General features: G+C 52.5%; 9 protein-coding genes across 9 annotated transcripts; 4 read left to right on the top strand and 5 right to left on the bottom strand.

The window, feature by feature from the left end:
* Positions 1-53: 53 nt before the first annotated feature.
* Positions 54-2,885, top strand: N7510_007483 (putative transmembrane glycoprotein; the record flags this gene model as incomplete). The annotated part of the gene is made up of 1 exon (XM_056979408.1): positions 54-2,885. One exon carries the CDS (start codon positions 54-56, stop codon positions 2,883-2,885), a length of 2,832 nt encoding a protein of 943 aa, XP_056832451.1.
* A 719-nt stretch (positions 2,886-3,604) lies between these two features.
* Positions 3,605-5,545, top strand: N7510_007482 (PP2C family serine/threonine-protein phosphatase; the record flags this gene model as incomplete). The annotated part of the gene is made up of 7 exons (XM_056979407.1): positions 3,605-3,640; positions 3,971-4,292; positions 4,355-4,428; positions 4,484-4,568; positions 4,619-4,825; positions 4,879-5,169; positions 5,244-5,545. 7 exons carry the CDS (start codon positions 3,605-3,607, stop codon positions 5,543-5,545), a joined length of 1,317 nt encoding a protein of 438 aa, XP_056832450.1.
* Positions 5,546-6,260: 715 nt separating this feature from the next.
* On the top strand, positions 6,261-7,881 carry N7510_007481 (choline-phosphate cytidylyltransferase; the record flags this gene model as incomplete). Its single annotated transcript, XM_056979406.1, has 4 exons — positions 6,261-6,808; positions 6,873-7,223; positions 7,273-7,681; positions 7,732-7,881. The coding sequence occupies 4 exons, from the start codon at positions 6,261-6,263 to the stop codon at positions 7,879-7,881; spliced, it is 1,458 nt and encodes a 485-aa protein (XP_056832449.1).
* A 688-nt stretch (positions 7,882-8,569) lies between these two features.
* On the bottom strand, positions 8,570-9,691 carry N7510_007480 (uncharacterized protein; the record flags this gene model as incomplete). Its single annotated transcript, XM_056979405.1, has 1 exon — positions 8,570-9,691. One exon carries the CDS (start codon positions 9,689-9,691, stop codon positions 8,570-8,572), a length of 1,122 nt encoding a protein of 373 aa, XP_056832448.1.
* A 381-nt stretch (positions 9,692-10,072) lies between these two features.
* N7510_007479 (DMT family transporter) lies at positions 10,073-11,381 on the bottom strand (the record flags this gene model as incomplete). The annotated part of the gene is made up of 2 exons (XM_056979404.1): positions 10,073-10,999; positions 11,055-11,381. 2 exons carry the CDS (start codon positions 11,379-11,381, stop codon positions 10,073-10,075), a joined length of 1,254 nt encoding a protein of 417 aa, XP_056832447.1.
* A 1,772-nt stretch (positions 11,382-13,153) lies between these two features.
* Positions 13,154-13,857, bottom strand: N7510_007478 (uncharacterized protein; the record flags this gene model as incomplete). The annotated part of the gene is made up of 3 exons (XM_056979403.1): positions 13,154-13,306; positions 13,356-13,539; positions 13,592-13,857. The coding sequence occupies 3 exons, from the start codon at positions 13,855-13,857 to the stop codon at positions 13,154-13,156; spliced, it is 603 nt and encodes a 200-aa protein (XP_056832446.1).
* Positions 13,858-14,533: 676 nt separating this feature from the next.
* Positions 14,534-16,397, bottom strand: N7510_007477 (uncharacterized protein; the record flags this gene model as incomplete). The annotated part of the gene is made up of 3 exons (XM_056979402.1): positions 14,534-15,293; positions 15,342-15,548; positions 15,601-16,397. 3 exons carry the CDS (start codon positions 16,395-16,397, stop codon positions 14,534-14,536), a joined length of 1,764 nt encoding a protein of 587 aa, XP_056832445.1.
* Positions 16,398-16,915: 518 nt separating this feature from the next.
* Positions 16,916-18,514, top strand: N7510_007476 (Zn(II)2Cys6 transcription factor domain-containing protein; the record flags this gene model as incomplete). Its single annotated transcript, XM_056979401.1, has 3 exons — positions 16,916-17,581; positions 17,641-18,340; positions 18,402-18,514. The coding sequence occupies 3 exons, from the start codon at positions 16,916-16,918 to the stop codon at positions 18,512-18,514; spliced, it is 1,479 nt and encodes a 492-aa protein (XP_056832444.1).
* Positions 18,515-19,587: 1,073 nt separating this feature from the next.
* Positions 19,588-21,771, bottom strand: N7510_007475 (NADPH cytochrome P450 oxidoreductase family protein; the record flags this gene model as incomplete). Its single annotated transcript, XM_056979400.1, has 1 exon — positions 19,588-21,771. One exon carries the CDS (start codon positions 21,769-21,771, stop codon positions 19,588-19,590), a length of 2,184 nt encoding a protein of 727 aa, XP_056832443.1.
* Positions 21,772-23,004: the final 1,233 nt, after the last annotated feature.

Raw genomic sequence — 23,004 nt, 5'->3', positions numbered from 1 at the left:
TCTTCAACAACCCTAACGGTGTGCCGGACGTCATCCGGTCCCCTCATTCAGAGATGGCGCTTTTCTTTCTCATCGTTGCTTTGGCCCTGCTATCTGCCACCGACGCAGCTGCTATATCTGCCAACTACCCGATCAATGCGCAATTACCTCCAGTCGCGCGAGTCGACCAGCACTTTCAATTTGTTTTCGCAGCCAGCACATTTGCCAACACCGACGCAGACACGAAATATTCGCTCAAAAATGCACCATCATGGCTTGAAGTGGATAGCAGCAGCCGGACGCTTTCAGGCACTCCTTCTAATGACACCGGTCCCAAGAAGTTCCAGCTCGTGGGATCAAACGGATCGGGGTCTGATAGCATGGATGTCACCCTAATCGTCACGGCGGATCGAGGACCAACCTTGGGAAAGCCACTTATCACGCAGTTGCAGGCTGTGGGTCCCGTTTCCTATCCGTCGACTCTGTTCATACAACCGGGGCATGATTTTACCATTTCTTTCGACAAGGATACCTTCCAGAACACGCACCCTTCCACAATCTATTACGGGACTTCACCAAATAATACACCACTGCCATCCTGGATCGACTTCGACGCTGCAGCACTGAAATTCTCTGGGAATAGCCCGTCTTTCCCGGGTTCAAGCTCAGAGGCCTTCACATTCGAGCTTGTTGCATCGGATGTCGCTGGATACAGCGCCGTCAATATGACATTCGAAATCGTGATCGGCCCGCACATTTTGGCGTTTAACGAGACCACCCAGACCTTCAATCTCACCAGGGGCCAGAAATTCAGCAGTCCCAGTTATCGAGGTCTTCTTTCGCTTGATGGATCCCCAACATCGAGCAAAGATTTGACATCTGTTGATGCTGAATTGCCCGACTGGTTAATATTGGATAATGTCACGATCTCGCTCAGTGGCACACCGTCCGATAATGCCGTAAACCAGAATATCACCATCACCGTAACGGATACTTACCAGGACCAGGCGAAGATCATGCTTCAGCTTGAATTCCTCGAACTCTTCCTTGACACGGTTCAAGGCTGCGAAGCCACCATTGGCGAGGACTTTACGTTTGTGTTCAACCAGTCGATCGTAACCGACAACTCCGTGCAGCTTGATGTCGGTCTGAACCAGCAACTTTCATCGTGGCTTACCTACGACTCCGGCAACAAGACGCTCCACGGGCACGTTCCAGCGGACATGCAGCCTCAGAAATGGACCATTCCCTTGACTGCGCATCAAGGATCCACCAAGAACACGCGAAACTTTGAGCTTGATATTGTCAAAGCATCGGACCATCTCGATCCTGAAGACCCTTCCAATCCATTTTCCCCATCCGCCAGTCCCTCTCACAGGAAAGCCGGGATTATTGCGATCTCCGTTGTGATCCCTATCGTTGCAGTGTTGAGTCTCGTGGTTCTCTTTTTTTGCATGCGTCGCCGCAGAAAGTCATCTACGGTGGAAGAAGCGCTCTCGAAACCAAAAGGATCTCCTCCTCCGCGGCCCGCACGGCCGGATGCATCGCTCGCTCATTCAAATACAGCTTTCCGTGAAGAGCCCTCCGCGGACGACACTTCCTATGGCTGGCTGAGCTCAACCATCCCTGCTTCCGATCTGCCTAAGCTCGAACTTGGGCCCACGTGGAACATGGAATCATTTGGGAAAGAGCAGACCCCGATTCCGCAACCACAACCAAGTCCGCCACCTCGTTCCCCGGCCAGAGGGACCTTCGTTCCGCTGAGAGATTCGACTGTAGAGGGCGAAAAGAAACCGGCCAGCAATTCTCCCTCCAAGTCTTCTCCTAAGAAGCAGACTCAACGTCTTTCCTTCAACAATCCTTCTCCCGTACGCCGCCGCCGCTCCAGCCGACGCGAACCCTTGAAACCGATTCAACCACGGGCTATGAAGCGCGAATCTGTTCAATCAGTGCGTTCGAAGCGATATTCCAAGCGGTCTAGTGGAATCTCATCTGTTGCCTCTGGATTGCCGGTACGACTTAGCGGGGCCGGCCACGGTGCCGGTGGATTTGGACCTCCGGGACATGGTGTGGTACAGATATCCTGGCAAAACGCCAAAGCCTCCTTCCCCAATGATGAGAACAGCTTGAACAACATTGCACCGCTGTTTCCTCGACCCCCCAATGCGCGGACCCGACACAGCATGGCATCCACCATCCCAGACCCGACGAAGCGGATGACGTTACGAACCGTGGAGCCCGACGATTCGCCCACCTCCGAGGCAGACTCCCTGGAGGCCTTTGTGCACAGCCGTGCCAAGAACCGGAACTCGACCAACCCGTTGTTCGCTAGCCAGCTTGACCGCCGCGCCTCCTCCGGGCTACGCGCCCTCGAGCGAGCACGCAGCCAGCGCAATCGAGCAGACACTGTCTCGGTGTCGACCTTCTCCGATGAATACCGACAATCTATCCAAGAGCGGCCCGTCTCGATGGCCATGTCGGCCTCTGAATACGGCGGTGAAGACAACCGCTTCTCTCAGTACCAGAATCTCCAGCCTCCGCCCAGTCTACACCCGCTTGCCGAGGGCGCCGAGATGAGTCGCAGCCAGCTCAGCCTGGCACACGACTACCGCGGCGTCATTTCTCCACTCCCTCGATTCTGGAGTGATAATAGTTTGAGCAGTGCCCGCCGCTTGGCATCGGGGAGCCATGAAAAGCCCCTGCAGCCATCGGGTGGAGGAGCTTCCGCCATGCCTCCGAGCTCTTCGATGGTCTCCGATCTCGAGGAGCACCTCTCCCGCAAGGCTAGCCCTCAGAAGAGCAAGAATCAGGACTGGGGCATGTCGCTGGAACCACCACCCACCCTGAAGAATCTCAGCAGCCAGGGCCTGCCGGTTGCCAGCAGCGGCGAGCTGGCATTTGTGTAATAATCTACCATCTTTTCGTTTCTAATTGTTTGGCGTTTGGGGGCATTGCGAACATGATATCCATCCCTTTTTTCTTTCTTGTCAGGTTTACTCTCTCAAAGTGACACTAGTTGTATTCGGGCCGGAAAGACTTTTCCCTTGCAGGGTGCCTGGAGGGTCGTCAGTGCGCGGTACCTGGGGGAGGTAGATAGGAGGTCTCTGTTCCTTGTGGTGCTGGAATGAATCAGTTATTGGAATAATGTATGCCTCATGCGCGACCCTCTGCTCTTCTGCTTTCCAATAATATCCTGATTCGTCGCCGCCGTTCTTTGTAGTAACCGGGCACGTGACCCTTCACGGTCGGACGCCCGTAATTCCATTACAGAAATCTCTGCCTGCTGCACTGATAGCGATAGCACATCCCACATTGTTGTTCGTGTGCCTCTGCTTCTTCTTCTTCCTTCTCGGCCTTCTTCGTCCTCATTGCCTCCACGTGTCTTCATCCGCACTCACCTCACGGTTCCATACCGGCCTCCCCACCGACCCTGCTCTGGTCATTGTGTCCCCACTCCCGATTCCGGCCTTTATCGCGGGAACCAACCGACTACGCGCTGAAAGTGTGCCCTCACCTCACCTGACCCTCTCAACTCTTCTCCTCACCTCTCCCGCTCCCTCCACCGCACTCATTCGGTGCTTTACTCTGATTTCCCCAGAATCATCCCTCCATCTCGCTTGTCACAATGGGTCAGACTCTGTCGGAGCCCGTGGTTGAAAAGGTCAGTGGGCAAAAATTCCCTTCCTTCCCCCACACTGCTGCCATCCTGACGTCGGCTGTCTGCTGGCGCTCGCTGTCCACATCCCCACCCCCCTAGATCCCTGCTCAGTATTGAAGCTTGCCATGGTGGAGAGTCCCTGGTGGGCTTTGGCGACACTGAATTTGTTTTTGCCAGGGTGTTACTATTTGCCCCGCATGCATCTGCCGTGCTGGCTGGAGGGGTAAAGGGGTGCTCCAAGGCGACCTCCAGTCGACACACGGGGTGGCTTTTCTCATTACGCCTGCTACTGAGATATTTTGAATGACGCTGACGGTTGTGGTGAACTGCTAGACATCGGCCGAGGGCGAAGATGAGTGCTGCGTATATGGCGTCTCGGCAATGCAGGGCTGGCGCATCAGCATGGAGGATGCCCATGCTGCCATTCTGGACATGCACGCAAAGTGTTTAGACAACAGTGACGGCAAACCGACGGATCCGGAGAATCGTCTCGCCTTCTTTGGAGTGTATGATGGCCACGGTGGAGACAAGGTCGCGTTATTTGCCGGAGAAAATGTCCACAAGATCGTCGCCAAACAGGACGCGTTCGCCAAGGGTGATATTGAACAGGCGTTGAAAGATGGTTTCCTGGCCACCGACCGGGCGATCTTAGAAGGTGCGTTGATGCTAGATGGAGCAGAGGGAAAGAACACAATCCTAACCAGCTTCGCAATACAGATCCCAAGTATGAAGAGGAGGTATCTGGTTGCACAGCCTCAGTCGGCATCATCTCCAAACACAAGATCTGGGTGGTATGTTATTGCCCTCTTGGAACAGCTCGAGGTTGGGCTTGCTGACCTGTGGCAGGCAAACGCGGGTGATTCCCGGTCAGTTCTGGGAGTCAAGGGCCGTGCAAAGCCCCTGTCTTTTGACCACAAGCCTCAGAATGAAGGTGTGTAGTTTCTTGAGAAGACAAGAGCTTTTGCTGAAGGATTACTCTAGGCGAGAAAGCTCGTATCAGTGCCGCGGGTGGATTTGTTGACTTCGGTCGTGTCAATGGCAACCTGGCACTGTCTCGTGCACTCGGTGACTTCGAATTCAAGAAGAGTCCTGAGCTGTCTCCCGAGCAGCAGATTGTGACTGCATTCCCCGACGTGACCGTCCACGACCTGACTGACGACGATGAATTCTTGGTGATTGCTTGCGACGGTACGTGATTTAACTACATTTGTGCGGAACTACTAAAACTGAAATCCTACTAGGCATCTGGGATTGCCAGTCTTCCCAAGCGGTGGTCGAATTCGTCCGTAGAGGCATTGCGGCCAAGCAGGATCTCTACCGGATCTGTGAGAACATGATGGATAACTGCCTAGCTTCCAACAGCGAGACTGGTGGTGTCGGTTGTGACAACATGACCATGACCATCATCGGCCTGCTGAATGGCAAGAGCAAGGAGGAGTGGTACAAGCAGGTCGCCGAGCGGGTTGCGAATGGGGACGGGCCTTGCGCTCCTCCCGAGTACGGCAAGTCTCACGAGGAAGCCGAGGCCGAAAGTCACACTTCGTGCTGACCGTCCACACTTGAGCAGCCGAATTCCGCGGTCCGGGCATCCGCAACCAATTCGAAGACAACCCGGAGGAGTATGATCTGGAGATGGAGCGTCCGCGTGGGTACAGTGTCCGCTCCGGCCGGATTATCTTGCTAGGCGACGGCACCGAAGTCGTCCCGGACCAGAACGAGGAGGAGCTCTTTGACCAGACTGAGGAAGACCAGGACTTGGCGAATCAAGTGCACCATGAGACACCCGATGCCACCCGGAACGAACGCGAGGAGACCCCGGGGCCTCAGGGGAAGCAGGATGGAGCATCCGCTGCTCAAATATCGGAATCCCCGGCCTCCACGGCTGACACCGACAAGAAGTCTACGTAGCTGATTTTTTGTTTCTATCTGTTTGGTGTTTTCTATCTTTTTTATTTGTGAACGACCCCCGCTACCCTGATTCTACGAACCATGCCCTTTTTCTTTTCCTTTTCTTTTGCTCCGAGAAGACGTGGGATCACTGTCCGAGTGTGAGAGGACGAGGCTGCAGTGGAATCGGGAATTATCCATCCGTGGGTGGGTGAAGAGCACTGCGCCGGGAGCAGAGAAGGCATCGTGTGTTTTCTTTTCTTCTTCTTTTATGCCATCACAACACACGAGATACCGCAGAAAAGGCCCGCTATTGACGAACCACACATTCTCCTTCCACGGCACACCGGGTACGCATCATGGGGGATGGTAGAAGTGGATTTTCAGCAGTGGAGTTGGGAAGGATGGGAGTGTAGAGCACGTGTTGACTTAGTTATGCAAACAAGTGCAATTTGCAGAGAGGAAAACACACTCGCCCACCGTGTAATGTACCAAGTACGGGCGCCCCGGAGTGAAAATTACCCGCAATCGAACACGGGAATACCCACTTATTGATCCTGATGCTCGCGTCATTTTGGGACACTATTATTTTCCAACGCTCTCCCTCTCCTTTTCCTACTATCCTTCCTTTCCTCCTACCCCGGAGGAACCCCCCCAACGTGTGACCCCCGGGCCCATCTACCTATCTGTTCTTGAACGCGACCGCCCTCCCCTCGGTGCGCCCACACTCACAGCCATGCCGTCCCCCCGGTCTCCCTCCGCCAAGCGCAAGCGCAGCGGCTCGCAGCACACGCCCGCCCAACAAAAGCCTCATCTATCGGCGACCGAGCTGCAACCCTCCTCGCGCGACGCGTCTGGCGAAGAAGGCGGCGAGGATTCCACCGGCCCAGCCAATGCCCCCCCTCCGACCACAATGGGGACTAAACACAAGAAACAGCAACCCTCGACATCGGGGGATGCGGTGCCGCCATCGAAACGTGCCCGCAAGAGCTCCGGGGACGCGAGCCTCCAATCCTCTTCCACTGCGATGCCCAACGGCGACGCCCAGATCCACAAGGAGGATCCCGGCGAGCCGTCAGAGACCACCGTGGCCAGCAGCGACATTGAGAACCAGCCAAGGGCTCGGCCCGGGTTGCACATCAAGATGCCGACTGAGCAGGAGGCTATCGAACCGCCGCTGCGTGCAGGGTTGCAGGACCCTGTGGGATACCACACCAACCCGCCGCCGACGGGTCGACCAGTGCGGGTGTATGCGGACGGAGTGTTTGATCTGTTTCATCTGGGGTAAGACTTTTTAGATCGGATGCGAAAGGTGGTTGCCGGCGATGGCTAACTGGATGGTTTCTAGTCATATGAGACAATTGGAACAGGCGAAGAAGGCTTTCCCCGAGGTTTACCTCATTGTCGGTGTCACGGGCGATGGGGAGACACACATGCGCAAGGGTCTGACGGTTCTCAGCGGTGCAGAGCGTGCCGAGACCGTCCGGCATTGCAAATGGGTGGATGAGGTGATTCCCAACTGCCCGTGGGTTGTGACGCCGGATTTCCTGTCCGAGCACAAGATCGACTACGTCGCCCACGATGACCTGCCCTACCAAGCCGCTGAGGGTGATGATATCTACGAGCCTATCAAGGCCCAGGGCAAGTTCCTGGTGACCCAGAGAACGGAGGGAGTCAGCACCACGGGCATCATCACTCGGTATGTTTTAGCGTCTCTACTTCCCTCCAACTTGTCTAACGTACATCAGGATCGTCCGAGACTACGACCAGTACATCTCCCGCCAATTCAAGCGCGGTGCATCCCGTCAAGAGCTGAACGTCTCGTGGCTGAAGAAGAACGAGCTCGAGATCAAACGCCATGTGACAGAGATCCGCGACAACATCCGCACCAACTGGACCATGACTGGCCAGGAACTGGGCCGCGAATTGCGCCAGATCTGGCAGAACAGCCGGCCCGGCAGCCCCGCGCCCAGTGCACGCACCAGCATGGACTTCGGCAATGGCCGCGGTCCCCTCACCAGTCCCACGGGCGGCAGCAAGTCCCATCTCTCGCGCGTGGAAGCCCTGAACCGCCCAGACAGCCCGATGGGCTCGCCGCGGAACGAGGACTTCGCGACGGGGTACAGCTTGGGTTTGATTGGGGGCGTACGAGCATGGGTATGTTTTCTATCTTATTTTCCCCTCCTGTCAAATCTAACATTTAGCAGATGATGCGCAGCCGCCAGTCGCTTCAGGAACCCCAGAGTCACCCTCACTCGCCGACCGATGAAGACGACGGCGATTCTGAGCCCACCAACGGCTTCGACGAAGAAATCCGCGGCCGCACTGGTGGCACCGGAGTCTCTGCGTCGCAGTAGATAACACAATCTGACCCTGCATATTGTTTCTTTCCCTGTCACTTGCATTCTGATCCTTGTTTTACTTCTGTCAACATTGCTAGGACGGATTTTCTCTTTCCTATGTCTGGCGCACTGGTGTTTCGTCTTTTGCTGCTCTGATCCCATCCTCTTTTCCCTAATGCTCCATCTCAAATTGAACTCCCATCTCCTTCCCGCCTCTTCCCCCCTTCTTCTCTCATTTCATCTCTGCCGTCTTTGATCCCCTTCTCCATTTCTGTTTTTGTATTGTTGATTGATGGACACAAAAGTCGTGACTTTGGACACGCGCTGGGACACCGGCTCCCAAAAGGATTTGGGGGAAAGCTATACTGCTGGGCTGGGATATTTATTTGGGTATCAATTATGGATATAGACTGTGCTGGCTCTCGGCGGTTAATCTCGGGTTCAATGCCACCTTGGTATCAAGCAGAAAACGATGCAATAGAACGTATACCTTCCGTGCACAAATATAACTCTTGTACAAGTAGAAAGCAACCTTAGAAAACCATAGTTGAGATTCAAGATGCAATGCATTTCTAGTAAGTCTATGTTCTCTTGTCTTGTCTTGTCTTTCTATCTTTCTTTCTTTATCATGAATATGAGCAGCAGGAGTGGGTATCACAAACAACAAACACCAAACACAACAAAAACACAAGAACAAAACAGTCTAAGCAGCCGTAATGGCCAACCTCGACCTCGCCCTTCTGGGCATCTGCGTCCTCAGATCATCCAGCGCGCAAATCTCCGGCACACCCAGCCCCTTGACAAGCGGAACAGCCTCACCCGGCTTCGAACAGAGCACCGCGCGCAACTGATCCCTTAGATCCACAGCATCGCGACATAAGTCAGGCTCGATGAGCCCCTTCGCAGTAGGATCACAGCGCGCCGTAACCGCCAGATCAAACCGCTGCAGCCCTCGCACACTGAGCAGCGGAACGAGCCACGGCTCCGCAAGCGCAAGCGGCAGCCGCTGGCCAGCCACCACGACGGCACCGCCTCCGGAGATAGTGCCCGTAAACCGGCCAAGATCAAGCGAGAGCCGCAGCTCACGCAGGTTGGGCAGGGAGGCGACGCGTGCCCAGAACTGCGTCCACAGCGCGTCCGAGTGCGTGTGTGCGTAGATCGAGCGGGCGTGGCACTGGCCCGCTAGCGGTTTCCAGACGGGCGTCCATTGTACCGTGAGGCGGCGGATGCAGCGGAGACGGCGCGGCCCCACAGCGCGGGCGAAGGCGACGAAGGTGTGGAGGTCGTCGACGTCGAAGACCGCGTTGGTGTACAGCTGATCAGCGGCTTCGGCGTAGATGGCTCGGCAGGTGCGCAGGAGGGCGGCGCCGCTGTCGGAGAGTGCCAAGGGAAGTTGTTCGTGGGTGTGTGGGTAGAGGAGGCCATCGGAATGGCCAGACTCGCGGCCGGAGTACTCGCGCCAGCGGGCCGGGGTGCGCGGGCAGCAGTGACGATGCTGTGTGATGGAGGGCGTGACGTGCTCGCACCGCACGTGCCGGATCTTGCCCTTGAGTTGCACGAGATGCACCGCGCCGTCGCCGAATACGTGACCCCAGATCATCTGGCGGATCTCTGGCGGCAGGCGCTGAAGTAGGTTGCTTGATCCTTGAGCGGACATGGGACCGGCTAGGTCAATCGGGGCGTCGTCGTGCGATTCGATGGCGGGTGCGCAGATCTGGCGTTCTTGGATCAGAGCGCGCACGGCGTCTTGCCAGCGGCGGCCGGTAGGATAGTAGTGATAGATGGAGTAGGGGTCGCGGACGACCCAGGCATCAAAGTGGCGCATTTTGGGTTTAAAAAAAAGAAGACTCGGGATAAGCTCAAATAAGCAATGATAAAGTGAAGCAATGGCAGTCGAATGTGGTGGATGTCAATCCCAGTTAGATCCCCCGTCACAGATAATCAATCTGGGGTTAATGTGGGGGGTGGTGGGCATGATATTTATGGGGCGAAGTAAATGTGAATTCCTTATCCGGTGAAGATGGATCGGGAGTTGTCGGCGCGGACTGCAACGCTATGACGACATTTGATGAAGGAGCAGAGTGCTCCGCTAGGGCTAGACTGGAAGTAGTCGAAGCTAGACACTGACTACTGTACCTACTACTGTACATACTGTCCATAATAAGGGATTCTCATTGGCTACACTCAATGACCGCTCATTATCCACTCAAGGGCCGGCGCATTCCTCGTCAGCGGCGTCGTCCTTGAACAACCCCTCCTCCCGCGGATCGCCGCGATCGACTGATAATTCTGTACGCGGCTCCTGCGCTACGGCCACATAGACCGCGCAGCACAGAATCAAAGCAGACCCGACGACGCTGATGGGCTTGGGCGTGCTGCCCCAGACCACCTTGTCGTAGAATAGTGCGAACAGCATCTGCGTGTACACCATCGACGTAGCCCGCGCCCCCTGGCCGGCCTTGGGAGCCACCGAGGCCGGCGGCACATACGACAGTCCGGCCGTCAACAGAAACTGCAGCAGAAACCCACACACCCCCAACCCGCCCAGCAGTCCCCACTCCGTCTTGGTGCTGGGGAACCGGAACGGGATCCCGGGGACGCAGGCCATCGCGACCAGCGAGATCACCGTCGTCACCGTGGAGAAATAAGTCACCGATACCAGCGGGTGTGCCCGTTTTCCGATCAGGCGGATCGAAGTGTAGGCACCCGCCGCGCCAATGACGCCTACGAAGGCAACCACCGTCGCCAGAATGTGGTGGTACGAGTCCGCCGCGTCCGGGTTCTCGCTGTCGCCTGACGACGAGCGCTTGCTGAACGGACGTGCGATCAAGACCACTCCCGCGAGCGAGACCACGGCTGCCAGCTGCTGCCGCCGCGAGAATGTTTCCCCGGGGATCTTCCACGAGCATGCGTAGCAGGTCATGATGGGCGCTAGGAAGGTAATCACCGTTGCCTCGGACAGAGGCAGGTATTGCACGGAGTAGTACAGGCCGTACACGCCCGTGAATCCGCAGACGGCGCGCAGGAGCAGCCAGCCCAGCACGTCTCGGGTGCCCAGCGGATGCGGGGTGTGCATATAGAACATATACGCGTAGCTTGCTACCGCCGTGATAGACATGCGGGCAAAGAGGACCTACTCAGGCAGAAAATGAGCAATTACTATTTTGAAGAAAAGGATCGATACCTACCTGAAATGGATGCATGGAGCTATGGATCTCCAGCACCTGCGTCATGACATTCATCGAGGCCCCGAACATCTGGGCCAGGAGCACCAGGACCATGCCTTTGTATCGGAGCCAGAAGTTCCGACTTCGAGCCTGCCAGGCATGGCGGGGTCGTGAGGCTGCGGCCTTGGTTTCGTCTTCATCATGGGTGTTGTCGTTGTCTGATTGTTCTATAGGCAGGGGCAAATCTGGGTGATCTGGGTCCTGGTCGGAATAGGGTGTCGGGACTGGCATCCGGGAGTTGTTATTGGAGAGACCGGGGTCGTCCCTGGGCTGATGATCTGCGGCCATTTTGGTGGCGGGGGATGTTTGTGGTTGTGCGAAAACTCTGAGCGACGGGAACACAAACTATAAAAGAGGACATATATATATATGATGATCACGGCCGGAGTCAGGGGGTCGCATGCCCTTCCAACTGAAGAGAAGAGGAAAAAGAAAAAAGTGAGCGCGCATGACCAAAAGTGGAGATGGCTGGCCCGATGACATCGCTAGTGATGATTACATACTGTAGGCATATTTTTTAGTCCCTCTAGTGCATGCCGACCCATTCTTGAAAATGTCATAAGTCAGGACAGAGTTATTTAACACATTTTTTAACTCTTCATGGAAGGCAATTATCATGAAGCTAATTGCCATGAATGGCAGCGGGATTAGCACAATCGATACCCCGAAGATGGCACTTCCCTCAAGCCCAAGGCTATAGATTTTTAGCAACATTATGCACTAATTCGCACTGTCAAGGTTACAACCACCGATTCTACGCATATTGAGGTTGGCAGTGACTGTAAGAGACATTGGATGGAAACGAGGCTCGATTCTAGAGATCTAAAGACCACTACATGAAATAGCCCAATCTTACAATTTTCATAACTGAAGTGCGCCAGCCTGGTACCTAGACAAAGCCGTTGCAAGGTTGCTCTCCGGCGAAGCTAGCTAAACATAAGGGCTCCCTCGACGATGGCAAGTCTGGATGGAGACGAAAATGACACTTAACCAGAAGAATGACTGTCGGGGTCTCGCATTCAACTGAAAAACGTCAGGAATACCCATTGTTACATCTGGTCCTGTGGATGTTACCAGAAAGTCGCTAGTGACCGGTTCACCTTATTTGATTGCTTCTTTTCCTGCCGCTATCCTCGTCTCATGGAGATAGAGTGGATACGGTGGGATAAAAAACGACATAGTAATACTGAATCGGTCAAGTGTGAAAGAAGCGTTTATTTCTTTCTCACAGAACCCGTGTCTCACTGGATTGCTGATTGGAAACCGTAGTAGCGGTGTGGAATGTTCGTTAAGGGATTTGTGTGTGCGGCAGCTTCCCTTGTCAAATCTTCATAGGGGATAGATGGACGAGCATCCGCTGAGAAAACGCTACAAAAACCCACTCTCTTTGCCATTACTAGGGGCCCCCGCTTTCTCCAGAAGAACATTAGAATATTTCAAGAAAACACGCCTCTCGACTAGTGCGTCCTGGCCGATTAGCGAGCGGGTTGGGTGTGGGCCGGTGTGGATACAGAGCTGTTCTTGGCGCATCCATCGCCAACGTCAGGTCTACTCGGGGTCAACTACGTTCGATGGGACGAACCCATTCCCCATGGAAAATTAGTGGATTGGTCTGATCACCACTGGGCGACAAAGAATGAACAGTCCCGCAGGATAGGCCCGCAGAACCCAGATCGACCCAGGGCAGATACATACTGAGAGACTGCGAACAGGAGCGCAGGTTTCCTCGAGCCAGTCGGGCCACTGAAACGACAGAAAGAAATAAAAAAACCAAAGTACAAATCAATTCACCCGCGCCCTCTTTATTCTTGCTTCTACATCCCGAAAGCAGAAGAGAAGAGAAAACCAATGAACGCAGAGCAGCCGACCGGGACCCCGAGCCGTGGAGGGATAGAGAGAGGAAGGATAAAAGCAGCAGTCGCAAAAAAAGGATCAGTTCAAGTGACTGGGGAGTTGTTAGGTGGACTCCCTAATCATATCCGTGCATCATCATGGAAATCCCACGAGAAACAGGATAGGGCGCGGTGCGGTGGCACCGGAATCGCTGCGGGCGCATCGACCTATGCCTCTTCCTTGTTCTTCTTTTTGGACTTCTTGCTGGTGGGTTGTGCTGCCGTGTTCTCTTTCTTCTGGTGCACAATGAGCCGTGTCCAGGACTCCTCCTTGTCCCACTCGAAGCCAGCGAGGTAGGGCTTATCCAGCTCGTCGTCCGCCTGGAGAGGTCGGTTAGTTTTGTTTGTGATGGCCAGCAAGTCCGCTTACCTTCTTCTTGAACTGCTTGTGGATGGCGTCTAGTGCATCCTTGATTGTGACACCCTTCAAATTCCGGGCAGTGACCTCCAGGCCCAAGGGGAAGTGCAAGTCAATCTTCTTGACTGGCGGCGTGACGAGATGTAACTTGAGGATATCCCGGTCCTCGACGGTATTTGGTGAGGTGTTGAGTTTCCTGGAGGGGGTCAGATTATGTCTAACGTGAAAATGACAGGCCAATGACTTACCACCCGGTCTTTTGTGTCTCGATTGGGAGCGAGAGCTCAATCTTTTGCTCCTCTGGATGGAGAGCGATGATGAGCGATGATGAAAGGATGGATGGATGGAAGGGTAAAGGAGGCTTACCCAGGTCTTTGATGTTCCAGACTTCACCCGATTTGGATGGGGTGCGCTTGTGCGTCTTCTTGACTTCCTTCTCGGAGGGTTTGGGGGCTTTGTCGTCTATGGACAAGCCAGCGATGGCAGAGTCGACCTTGGTGAGAGGTACAGACATGATGGGTGAGCAGTAGGTGTAGATGAGACTGGGAAGGGGGAATGGGATGTTAGAAGGGAAGGGAGATGATGATTGGAAACGGGGTGGGAGATGGAGCTTACCAGATGAATAGAGTGGGATGATGGTGATGATGATGGATGAGGAAGAAGAAGAAGAAGGAGAAGGAAGGGAGCGTTGTGTGCGAGAAGAGGGGGAAGAGAGCAGGTGACTGGCAGGTGACCAGTGATACTGGCGGGGGAAGTCAAGGATGTCATGTTTGGGCTGGGCAGCATAGTTACTCCTGGAGGGCCTCGCTTCGACGGCCGCTGGGGATTCTACTATGATTATTATTATAGCATTTCACTCCGACGGATTCTAGTTATCTTAATAAATCATCATAACGCGCACACGCTGTGTATCGAGCCTGATAAATATACCCTCGTTCTCACTCTTCGGTCGGCTCCCCCGGATCACACGAGCATGTTGACATCACCCAATCCTAACACTGCACCCCGCATTCTTACTCTGGTTTCGCTCCACCCAGATCGACATTAGTGGTACTAGCGTGTATTACGATTACCATTATTACATCTCATTCGGTAATGAAGACCGGGATTCATGTACGTTCCCCAGGGGACGGTCATTTCATGATATCATCTAAACTGACGTGATCGTTGCACGGAAGGCATAGAAACCCTTACACTTTGTCTTGTTGCCTTTCTGATCCTTGTGAGCCCAACACCGCTTCTCGGAATTGACCACGTAATAGGAGAGAAGTGGTTCGGATACTGCTGGTCAGATTCTCCTTCACAAGCTGCCCCGTAGGCTTGGAGAATACCACTCCAACTTCTTCCAGCGTCATATCCTTGACCTCCGGCATGAACAGGACCTGGTAAAACCAGCCCAGAACACTAATCCCGCCGAAGAACCCCAGAGTGAGCCCAGTTTTAGTCATCGCGTCTTGCATGGCGCTGAAATTGTAAGTGATAATGAACGAGCCCAGAAAGACCATTGCATCTGACGTCGCCATGCCATAGCTGCGGAGGTACGTCGGGTACACATCAGATGGGATAACCCATGTGAGACAGGCGTAGGATCCATAGCAGAGCATGTATATAATCAGGCCGGATAAATATAGCCCTTCTACGGCTTGGACGTTCGTGTTGACATTAAAGAGGTAGCTGCAGCCGATCAGAACGAGGCCGATGAAGCAGCCAGGAAGCATGGTGATGGCCCAGAAGCGACGGCCGAAACGCTCCATATTGAAGATCGCGGGAATGGTGCCGATGAGTAGAGAGCCGCCGCCAACCATGGACATGTATGTGCTGTTCGCAGGATTGAGCCCGATCTGCTGCATTAGAATACCCATGTAGTACATAAGGCCATTTATGCCGACGAATTGGCCAAGCAGAATCATAATATTCGCATAAATGATAGCGCGACGGCAGCGAGGGACACTTTCACAGTCAGCCATGCCGGGTATGGGTGGTGGTATGGACACTTACGTGATAAAGTCGAACCAGATGAATTTCACAGTCGCACGTTTCGCTCGTAACTCACGCTCTTCAGCATCAGCTGTTAGTTTCATCAAGTAGAATTCGGCTTGTGAGTCGAAGGATTCGACACCGCGAATGCGCTTCCAGACACGGTAGGCATCGAAGAGTCGAGACTGATGCATTAGGAAACGGGGACTTTCAGTCAGAAGAAGCATGCTGTGATATTTTAGTCTGATATCTTGTCTCTTCGCATTGGTTGAATACATACCCAATGAGCATCAAAGTCGAGAATACAATGGATGAGCCAAGCATATACCGCCAATTCCCGTCCACTTTTAGGAAGATAGCGGCCACGACGTAGCCGAAAACTTCTCCCAGCGCAATGTTGAATTGGTAAAGTGAAACCAGGTTTCCCCGGAACTGACGCTCCACACATTCTGCCACATACACCGGCACCGTACCTGTCTCGATGCCGACACCAAAGCCAAGAATCAAACGGCCCACGATCATCATAGGGTAACTGATCGCGCCAGCTTCCAAAGCCGCCCCGATAGTATACAGAATGGTGGCCAGAATGATCGCCCATCGACGACCGAGATATTCATTGGCGGGAATAAGCAGAAAAGCGCCGGCCACGGCGCCGAGAGGCATCGAACTATTGACGAATCCTACCTGTTGCACGGATAATCCCAGAGCGGTAGGCATAAAGAGGTTTGCGCCGCTGATAAGTGATTGATCCAGGCCGAACAGTAGCCCTCCCATTGATGCAAAAGCAGCCATTACCCAGGTGAAGTACTTGGGGTTCTTGAATGATAATTGGAATGCATCAGAGCGTCGCCGAGGGCCATTAGCCTCACTTCGCTGAAGCTCCGCCTCGAGTTCGTGAACGAAGTTCAGAACTTCCTCGCGATGTTCGACTTTGATCACCTCTAGGAGCTCTGATTCTTTGATGGCATCCGGTACATTAGTGAGCTGGGGGCTGTCGATATGTTCTGCACTGGCCTCGTCGGATTTCTTCGCGGAAGAAATTGATTGCTCCTCCGTGTACGTGACGCCGTTTTCCATATTTTTTTCCATTTCAGAAGGACCTTTGAAGACAGTTATGAAAGGTGAGCTTGTCAAATTAGTTTCGCAACAAATCCGGGGCATTCCTAGTAGTTTAAATAAATTGCGAGAAAATCTCGCCGACCAGAGACCGTTGACTCTGTCGGCGAAAATTCGCCATAAGAGGAATGGCGTGGCATACCAGACCACTCGGCCGCAACCGAAACCCCGCTTTGGCCGTCTTTCCCAGCAAAAGCGTGAGGCAAAGTTGTGTGTACATTCATCATGGCCAATTCCGCTTCTCCGAAGGATGGAAAGTCGAAACTTGGTTATTCGAAAAGGGGAGCCTCAATTTTATACATAGTTTGGGAAGAACAGGGATCGTGTCTTCTGGAACGCGGGGAAGAAGGAAAAAATAAAGATCTAAGATTCGGATCACTAAGCATAGTTCCTCGGGCTACCCCGGCCATGAATCTCTCCTCAAAGTCCTCAAAAGAAAGGAACCAACTTTTCCTTTCATTTGTCGATACATTCGAACCATGCCCACGCGCAAACGGACCCCTGGATGTCTACGATGCCAGGAAAGACACGTAAAGTGTGATAGGGGCACACCCACTTGCAACAGTTGCCGAAATCTCAAATACCCGACGGTTTGCGAGTATGCTTCAAAACGTCTTCGATTCCGGCAGAGTCGTTACTCGTCGTCATTGGCAACAACAAATGCGACGCGGCCCGAGGTAGGCTCTGCGCGGACTCCTCCGGCAAACGACAACGATCCGGGAGCTGCTTCTGGCGCCAGCGACACCACGCACGATCCTTCTCTTGATAGGGCTGGCTCACCGCGGACATTACCAAGCGGCTTCCCAGGCCAATCCTCGGCGGTGAGCCCTGTCCCGTCTGCCGAGGATACTCGCCGATTTTCATCGTCGTCACTCCCGGTGGACGGTATCGCGTTGACACCAAAATCATCCATACCTTCGTTCATTCTTTCTCCTCTTGGGTTTTCGTCCGTTGGTGCAGCTCCGAGCGATTCAGGCTATGGTATCAACGGATCAGACACCTCAATTGACTTATCACACCCAATTGGACATGTCTCCCCGAACACAGCAACATCCTATCAAGCGTCCCGAGACTCTGCACGTACCTTGACCGAAGAAATTGACTGCAAGGTTTTCGCTTTCTATGTGGAGCGCGCCGGACACTGGGTATGGGTAGCTGTTCAAACGTCTGACAACCACTCGACTAATCAAGTGATGCCGTATAGATTGACATTGGATCTCCTGGAGGATACTTTCATTCATACGTACCCCAGCTTGCTCTCAGTGATCCACTGCTGCTCGCCGCCTGTCTTGCTTGCGCATCTCATCTCATGTATTTGCTAGGAATGGTTGAGAAAGAAGTCGAGCAGTACTACAGTGATCGTGTCGTGAGTTTAATGATTCCTTCACTTTCGTCAGAAAAAGCAAACTCCTCCAACGAGGCCCTACTAGCTACCGTTGTCATTCTCCGGATGTCAGAACAATTTTTGGAGCCCAGCAGCGACACCCAGCGCCACCTGCAGGGTGCTGCATCCCTTTTCTTGGATGGCACGGACTGGTCGCCTGTGGAATCCAACCTTTCGACCTCGTGCTTCTGGACCTATCTGCGAGAGAGCATTCGCATTTCGTTTCTCCAAGAGCAACCCTGTCCATTTGACTTGACTCATCTCAGCCTCTGTGACGAAGACATGACGGCTCCCGCGCCGACGGATGGAGTGTGGACGAATCGCATGACTTTTCTTTTAGTCAGAGTTGGCTCGCTGTGCTGGGACCATGGGCGACAGCACTCTACGGCTGATTCGAGAAGCTTGAAGGATCTCATTGATAAATGGAGAGCGCACTTACCTCCTTCTTTCCGACCTTGGTGCATCTGTGAGAATGATAATGAGCCGTTTCCGGGTATTCGCTACTTTTCTCCATGGCATGGTGAGTGAATTTCCCTCATCGTTGTTGCCGGGCGCTGTTCCAGTATTCTGATTGAACGAAGTGGTTGCATGGCAGTTCTACTATGCAGCAAAAGTCATGTTGGCAGTATATTTCCCCGATGACTGGGCGAATGAGAGTGTGCACAATATGCACCGATACATTGAAGTATGTTAGCTCATAATGGTTTTGATGCCTGTCCCTCTCTCCACCGCTCTCTGCTCATACAATTTGGAACCAACCTACCAGACCGCAATTGTTACCCCGACTCGCCTACTGTGTGGACTTTGTATGTCAAATATGACCAATGTGGGTACCAACCTCAACGGTAGCCATCTAATGGCATGGTGTGGCCGATTCCTTTCTGGTCGAGATGAGCAGCAACGTTTGCTCAATTTCTTGACTGAATTTAGTCACAATACCAAGTGGCCCAGTCAAGTCGACTGCACGCGCTTGGAGGAAACATGGGCGAAATCAAAGGGACCTTGGATGCAGGGCTTAGGGGTTTCGCCAGAACTCTGAATTTACGAGTTTGCTTCTTCAAATCTAATATGCTAGATTCCTGGAAAGGTTAGGCAAGATTTGCACCTTAGGGGTGGATTACCCCATTGTGGTTTTACATAGAATCTCGGGTTCGCATGGGTTCGCCCTACAATCTCAATGCTTGAGGGTAACCCTGCTAACAATACCGTCGCTGATTCCCCCACTACACTATGTAATGCTTAATGACTGAAGCGTTTTATTTTCAACATTCCATCATCATCCCCCGCCCTGATATGTTTTATTGGTACAAATGGCGGGGAAGTACCCACTCGAATCGCCGAAATTCTTCCCAATCAGGCAAGTAGTCTTTGACCAGAAACTTCCGGAGTAGTAGTAAAAGAAGAAGAGGTCCTCAGACTTGCCGATCACTTGAGTACAGTTCCCGTGTCTATTTGGTTCGCACCTTGTTGACTGTATCGTCTTCCGGCCAAGTGGACTCCGAACCGTTTCACCCCAATGCTCCCTGCACTCGAGAGAGTTGTAACTCGAGTCAATGGTCCACCCAAATGGGATTTCCAAGTATATGGGTCGGGAGGCGAGGCTTAGGTGATGCTCTATTTGGATGTCTACAAGAACAACACTTTTGTCGAAGTACAAAATCGTGGCTGCACATGTCGAAAAAGGAGTATAGTTCATCACTTGAATAAGGAAAAGAATTTCATTTTCTCATAGTATTGGAAAACACAAGACCAAGGTATACTAAATCCCTACCAAACATCCTCCTGAAGTCGTTTAGATTCCTTCAAATGCTTGACAGCCCCGCTATCACAAAGAAGCTTTGCAAGGCTAGTCTTCACGGCATTGGCCATATTGGCACTACCACAAATATAGACAGACCCATTGCCATTTCCAATCAGTTGCCTCGTGGTTTCTGCATGTTCAAGCAATTTGTGCTGGACATAAAACTTTCCCCCATCAACCAAATGAGCTGAGAACACGAAATGTGTGTCCATAATCCCCATATTTTCGGCCTCGGACCATATATCCGAGTAAAGACAGTCCTCCTTTGATCGGGATCCATAAAAAAGTATCATCTTGCCAACTGAAACTCCTTGTCTTGAAAGGGCCATACGTTCCTGGACAAAGCCTCTGAAAGGCGCAATGCCACTTCCAGCCGCAATCATGAGGATCGGTGTATCTGTCTTGGCTGGTAGCTTGAACTTCGACTTTTGTACGTGTGCAAACATCTTATAGCCACTTAGAATAGACCGTGGCCCATCGAAGTTGTATTGAGGTCGAAGTCTGTTGGTTTTGTTGATTTGATTTTTTTGTCCATGCAAAGCATACAAATATCCCGTCGTCAAGCCAACAAATGGCTGATCAGCTTGTGAGGTTGGTGTTTCGACGAGTCCAGCGGTAATAGCGATGGATTCTGGGTCCACCAGGGGCGAAGATGCAATGGAGAAATATCGAGGGTGGAGCTTGGGCATCATAGAAAGCAAAGCGGAAAAGACATCTTCAGTCCAGGTTGCCCCAGGCGCTGCGCGCTTCATGAGCTGTCCACATGTAAGATGTTGGATGGAGATCTCTGAGCGGGCTTCGGGGTCAAATCGGCAACGATCAAGGTACGCTGTGGCATCGGTGCTCGGGCTGTACGTTGCAAGCATGTCCAAAACCTCGGGGCTAACTGGGCCACAGATATCGAGCTGGTATTGTAGTAAGGCTTCTCGGGTGGTAGGAGTAGGTATGGGGATGGCGGCGATTTCACTCGTGGTTGGGTTACGAGGCCTAATGTCAATGGTGGACTTCAAGGACTTTTTGTCCCACCCGAAGATGCTCGCAAGCAGATCCACTTCGCTATTAGGATTGACAGGCCATATGGCAACGTGGTCGCCAGTCTCATATCCGATCTTCTGGTTGCTTATCCTTGTGTCTAGCTCAATATGCAGATAGGTTCGGACAGCATCTTGCCTCGTTTTGGAAGATCCTGAGCCAGACAACTGGAAAGACCGACTAACTCGCACTAGCTGCTGCTGCTTGTTGGAATTCGTTGTTGCTGATGTCTCTGCGACATGGCTCATAACCGTTCTGCTTGGCCAACCGTCGTTCAGGGTAACCAGATCGAAGACTGGCCATTGTTGATCAACGCATTCCTGGGATTCAAAGCGCTCTGCCAGTTTCTTCACCATTTGATCCTTCCAGCTTAGCCAGCTGTCTTCAGAATGATCAGCCTCATCGATCTTGCCAACGGGTGCAATTCGCTGAGCACCGCACTGAATGAGCGTCTCATCGACGAAATCGACAAAACGATTATAAAACTGATACTTGGAATTTCCGAGACCGAAACAGAAATACTCAAGATGCGACAGCGGTCGGGTCCGGCTCTTCTCAATTTTCCGAAGGTATTCGTGTAGGCCAGAAGCGTTGTCTGTCGGATCACCTTCCCCATAGGTTGCAAGTATGAACCCAACTAATCGTCCTTCGCTTAGCTCTGCAAGTTGATCGTAGTCGAAAAGGTCCAAATTGGCTGCAATTGCGGGTAAATTGAAGCGTGTGGTGCACTCTCGGACAAAGTTGTTGGCTAGGCGCTCTCCCTTGCCACTTTGAGAGCCCCAAAAAACGATGATGCTTTTCCCAAGCTGTGTCATGCGGTCGTTGATTTGCCGAGTGATAAATTCCTTTTGTCCACGCCCGATGTTTAGAAAGATCTCTTCCTGTAGCTGAGGAGAGACGAAGTAGAGGTGATGTCCCTTTTGAGGTCTCGACCAGAGAGTACCATGACTTGTCCACAAAGAGACAAAAATTGCAAGCAGAGACACAATGACCAGATCGTCGAGCTCCAGCGCAAAGCTGTGGAACTGAATTGAGCGCCAGAGCTCATGGTGTGCAGTATTTGACTTGGAAATTTGATCGTCGAAAAGGCTTAGGGGATTATAGATAAAAGGATGCATTGCGAAAGCCGAACTAGAGTTTCTTCTTCGCCTTAGACAGAGACTTATGGAGGTATATATATATTTCTGCCGAAGTGGGATTTCGAGTTTTTGACGATTAATGTGGAATTACCCAACAAGGTCAAGAAACCGATTTGTCTTGGATTATTATTCCACAACTTGCCTGCATTAGTGCTAAAAGACAAGTTGGCAAAAATCTCCCGTTGCGGTAAATTTTCGCCGAGCGGTATGGAGATAGATCGTTTCGTCCCCTCCAGATCACACTGCCCCCTGTCGTTTCGCCGCGAGCCAGCATAAATCATTCCACCGGAGGCGCCAGATATACCCAGCCTTCAATGATTCTTTCTCGAGGGGCAAGATACCCTCATCACAGACCGCGACAGCGGATACGATCAATTCTTGGCGCCACCAGGCGCAGATCTTACAGGATGATCTCAGTTGGTGGCCTGTTCGAGGATGAAGATCCCAATGCCTTTGTTTCCAAGGTGCAAGCTAATGAGCACGAGGGCCACAGTTGGAGCGAGAGATCGGAGGACTTGCGCAGTTAGCGGAGGGAGGTGTTGAAGTTATCCTTGCGCTTGGTATGCTTCTTGTTTGTCTTGTTTATCTTCTGTAGTTTTGTAGTTTTGTTTTATTTCTTCCTGACTTCTTTTCCTAGAGAAACACCACAACCTCCAGCGTATGACTGTCTCTTACGCTAAGCTACGAAGGAGACGTGATATGATTCTCTCTTTTTTGATTGGTTGGACTTGTAATGTAGGTTGTTGGTTGGCGATAACAGTGGATAACTATGTTTTCTTTATTGCATGTGTGCAGAGGATCGTTCATCTGAAGCTGAAATTATCGTGCGATCTTGGTAGGACAGATTTCCGAAAATTAGCCCACCAGTCGGTCATAATACCCGACCTGAATTTTCTACCTCCCAGATTGTCACATTATAGCCTTGTCGTTTTGGAACCACTTCAACGTGAAAAGAAAAACTTTAAGCTTCCCCGGATTTTCAGTCATCCTACATTAGCGTGGTAAATTCAAGGTCCTTGCGGCTAGACCTACGGCTTGCTCCAGGAGTTTCGGTGGAATTCCCGGTACCCCAGTGATTGCGCCGAGAATCTTGCCGCGAACCAATAATGGCAGCATTTGGCTTAGAAATTTCCGCAAACCTTTCCAGAAGCAACTTTCAATACCTCTAACAAGGGGGGTTATGATGCCTTTACAGACCGGAGCTCTCACTCT

This window comes from Penicillium lagena (assembly GCF_028827675.1).
Source record: "Penicillium lagena strain IBT 129212 chromosome Unknown utg000005l_segment0_segment0, whole genome shotgun sequence".
Classification (NCBI taxonomy): Eukaryota; Fungi; Ascomycota; class Eurotiomycetes; order Eurotiales; family Aspergillaceae; genus Penicillium; species Penicillium lagena.
The sequence above is the reverse complement of the archived record's forward strand: the minus strand, read 5'-3'. Positions and strand labels throughout refer to the sequence as shown.